Genomic DNA, 4,201 nt, shown 5'->3' with positions numbered 1-4,201 from the left:
TTTCTTTCTTTCTTTCTTTCTTTCTTTCTTTCTTTCTTTCTTTCTTTCTTTTTTTTTTTACATGATGTTTAATTCTCAGGAGGACTTTATGTGGGAGAAAGAAGGGAGAGTCTGCAAGATCATTAAATTTTGAACCCATTCACACTATACATAAAATATCAACACATTTTTAAACCAATTAAATAAATAACTGGATAAACATGAAGTATTGCTGGAGCCACTAGCAGTCCAAAAGAAGTTGGGAAACAGAATACTGTTTAATGAAAAGTTGAGAAGTAATTAGTTATGTCCTTCCAACATATTAAAATTAGTAATTTTAAATTTATCTTTAAAAATACAGAAAGAAATGTTAGTCTCATTAGCCAAAATGTTGTCTAGAAAAATGAGTAATTTTACTTTATAAGACTGACATAGGAGTCATTATCCAAATTTCAGTTCATTTTATTAAAGGCACTAGAGAATAAAAAATGTACTCCCTGATTTTGCTGTTTTTTTTTTTTTATCTCATCTAGTTACATTTTTTTCCCTTTTACCTGTGTATACAGATCGTATGGTAGAAGTAGAAAAAGTCCTGGTGAAAAGACACAGTCAAAATATGAAATCGTTTTCGGTAGGGTGGTCATTTCAGAACTATTTCAGTTCCTATAGATAGAAGAACTAGGACAAGTTTTAAATGAAGACACTTGAGAGACAAGCAAGTCACTGCAGTGTTGGTGAGCAGGAGTGTGAACTGGCAAAACCCACCTGGGAAGACAATCTGGCCATTTGTAGCCACAAACTTAAATGTTCATGTGATGAAGAAATTTTACTTCTAGTTACCTAATACCAGGAAATTACCACAGGCAGAGAAGACATTTAAAAGAATGCTCTTTGCATCATTTTTTTTTTAAAGGAAGTATCTTACCTATCTACTTGTAAAGAACTGGCATTAAATTATGATACGTCGTTATGACAAAATACAGTAATCAGAATTATGTATGAATAGTATTTAAAGCCAGGGGAAAGGTGCTCATTCTATATTGCTGAATGGAAAAAGATCTGTATCCAAAAGTATCTCAAATTTGTTAAGCGTATTCAATTTATATCTGTACAGAAAGAAAAAAGTAGAAGGAAATAAAAATGCTAACTATGGCATTGTGAAGTGATTTAAATTTTCTTTTTTTAACTTATGTTTTCCAAACTTTCTAGGGTGAGTATATCGTACTTATTAATAAAAATGTATTATATTCCTAAAGGTAAAGAGGGAGAATTGTGTGTGTGTATTGTGTATGTGTGTGTGCAAAGGTGTGCGATGTGAAGAGGCAAAATAAAGTATTAGGATTTATCCTTTCGAACTTCTGAATTTATGGTTAGGCGGTACTTGTTAACTCAGGTTCCTCCTCACTTACCTACTCCTATCTGAACAACCCCAGTTCAGGTCGCCCACAAAGCAAAACCATGGAGTGGCAGAGGGTCCAAACTGGAGGTAGGCTCTCGCCTAGGTCCTGCCTCAAACCTCCTCTCCATCATATACATTTTCCAAAGTCGAAGAATGGAGTTTTTGCTTTACCTGTTCCTAGATGCAGCTAGAAAGAAAGCTGTCTTTTCTACCTACAGCTAAAAATTGTAAAGTGCGCACTCAAACTGCGCTGCACCTGGGAAGACCAGGTCATTTTCCCGGAAGCGCAGGGGGTAAGCCCCGCTCGGTGGCCAAAGTTCGGAGAGCCGAGGATCCGGGCAAGCCCGGGAGCATTCCTGCCCTCGGAGACCGAGCTCCTTCGGTCCACCTCCGGGGTCAAGCTTTGGTCTCCTGGAGCGACCCGAACAAGGTTTCTGGTTCTGGAAATTAAGGGGAAGAGAGGCGAGAATAATGTCCCTTCTCAGAGGTCGCCTGTCCCCTGGACTCTCCTTCCGTCCTCATCTCCTTCCTTCTGTCTCTCTCTAGACAAGCCAAAGAGGATCAGACCCGAGGTCCGGAGCCCCTTGGCTTCTCTGAAGACCCGCACCCGAACGCTTTGCCAATGATTCTGTTGTAGGTGCCCCCCAAAAACGCGCGGGCGGGAGCGGCGTGCCTGCCCGGGATTGGGGATTGGGCAACACTGACTCTTGAGGCTTTAAAAAAAAAAAAAAAAAGTAAGAACATCTATTTAATTTTTTCTTTTCTTCCTTCCTTCCTTCCTTTCCTTTTTAAAAGAAAACAGAAGAGTTTGGACTCTACAGAAGCCCCGGAAATCTGCAGTTTGGGGAGAGGATTAGCTCCTCGCCAACAGGCCGGCAGAAGCTGTGTCCCGGCGCTCGCGTCTATAGCCCCGCGCGTTCGAACTCGTAAGGCGCCCCGCCCGCCCCTGCCCCAGACTCCAATTGAGAGCGTTCGCGTGTCTATCAACTCTACGGCTGCCACTTCTTGAGGGCTGTGGGGATTTCGCAACCCTGAACCAAACTCCAGAAGGCCAGACATTCTGCCTTGAAGAGTCCCTCCTGGCCTGTCGGCCACACCCTGCTGGGTCCCGAAGCACGCCAAGCCCGCGCGCGTCCGGGAGGAGGGCGCAGACCCCTCTCTCCCGCTCCGGTTCAGCCGGTATCCTTCTTTTCGCAGCCCTCCAAGAGCTCGGTCATGAAGGAAATGTAGACGATGGCCAGGCGTAGGGTCTCGATTCGGGACAGTCTCTTCTCGTAAGCAAAAGTGGGCACCTTCCTTCGCAGCTGGTCGAAGGCCTCATTGAGGTTGAACATCCGCTTCCTTTCGCGGATGTTGGCTGCCTGGCGCTGGGCATAGGTGATCACCCTTTTCCTCTTGGGACGGCCCAGCGGGGAGGCGCCTCTCCCAGGCTCCTCTTCCTCCTCCTCCTCCTCCCCCTCGTCTACTTCGCCCTCCTCTTCTGGATCCTCCTCCTCAAAGCGTGCCAGCCTCCTGCGTCTTCCCTCTCGGAGCACAAGGTCCGGGTCCCCAAAGGGAACCCCGGGTGCGAAGTCGCAGAGGAGAGGGTGCCCAGGGGAGGCCAGGGACAGGTCTGCGACGAAGTCCAGCACGCTGGCGTCCACGCACCTCTCCTGGGCCGCCATCGCATCAGCTTGGACTTGCCTCGCATCGGTTTCTTGCAGCGAGGGGCGAGACTCCTAACAGCTCTGAATCTGACGCGGCACCATCTCCGAAAGGCCAGGGGAATTAATATTTATAACCAAGATGATAATAGGATTAGTGGCACCGATAGGGAAGGCTCTGACAATGTCGTCGTCTCGAAACTGATAGAAGAAGACAAGCTTGAGCACGCGTGGAAGTCTCAAAGGGACAGGCCTCCAATTCCGAGATCCTTTTCCATGAGCCACCTGGGACACTTTGGCAACAACCCCTAGCCTCTTACCTGCTGTGCTTTTTGTGCCTCTCCTCATCCCCGCAGCCAACTAATATTCTTCAGGCTCCTTATCTCATGTAGCTCTTTTAATTTAGCTTTGGATTTTCAAAGCGAGGATGTTTTCCACCACTCTGGCTTCTCCTTGGCTTCAGAGTAGGAGTCCTGAGTCTTGCCACCGGAGGCTGCCAATGGGTGTGAAATAAGTGCATGTGCTTTTAATGATGTCCTGAAGAGGGGCCCTGTCTGCCAGGGGTCGAGGGGAGCTGTTTGTCTGGTATCCCAGTGCAGCCGCTACTGAAAGGCAGGATCTTCCATTAGCTTAAGTAAGCACGGTAGGTGGGGGCGGAGAGCGCATTCCCCAGAGTCGCTGTTGGAACCGGCTTTCTCCTTCCAGAGCCTGGAAACAGCTCTCCTGCGGTGTTACAAACCCGACTTCTAAAGTCCGTTTTGTTGTAATCACCCTAACAACAGATACTTGAGTTTCCCTTCCCTACTTATCTCCTACTCATGTAAAGTGGAAGAAATTACTTCAGGGCAAAAGTTATGATGGCAATAAAATGGGGGGGGGGGGCCAGAATTTTTTTTCTAAATGTATTTCACTTTTAACCCCCAGCGGGGGGGGCAAAGCAAACCCTCACCACCACCCCCCACCCCCCCCCCCGCGCCCAAACAAAACAACTTCAATCTCCTTTCAATAATGCGATTTACCCTTTGATAGGCCAATGGGTCGATCAGCCCTCTGTTGTGAAGTCTTTCGACTTTTAAATTGCCCATCGGTATTTGTGAACAAAGATAAATCCTCACGTCCTTCTGGCTTGTTTTCCTCATTGATTTGTGCTGCCCTACAGGACTTAAGAGTGGCAACTATA

At 46.7% G+C, this 4,201-nt stretch overlaps 1 protein-coding gene across 1 annotated transcript; it reads right to left on the bottom strand.

Moving 5' to 3' along the window:
• Positions 1–2,176: 2,176 nt before the first annotated feature.
• On the bottom strand, positions 2,177–3,861 carry FERD3L (Fer3 like bHLH transcription factor). The gene has a single exon (XM_059395707.1). It carries the CDS (start codon positions 3,040–3,042, stop codon positions 2,551–2,553), a length of 492 nt encoding a protein of 163 aa, XP_059251690.1. The 5' UTR covers positions 3,043–3,861; the 3' UTR covers positions 2,177–2,550.
• Positions 3,862–4,201: the final 340 nt, after the last annotated feature.

The sequence above is a fragment of the Mustela nigripes genome, chromosome 4 (assembly GCF_022355385.1).
Source record: "Mustela nigripes isolate SB6536 chromosome 4, MUSNIG.SB6536, whole genome shotgun sequence".
NCBI lineage: Eukaryota > Metazoa > Chordata > Mammalia > Carnivora > Mustelidae > Mustela > Mustela nigripes.
Note: the sequence above shows the minus strand (reverse complement) of the source record. Positions and strands in the feature narration are given on the sequence as shown.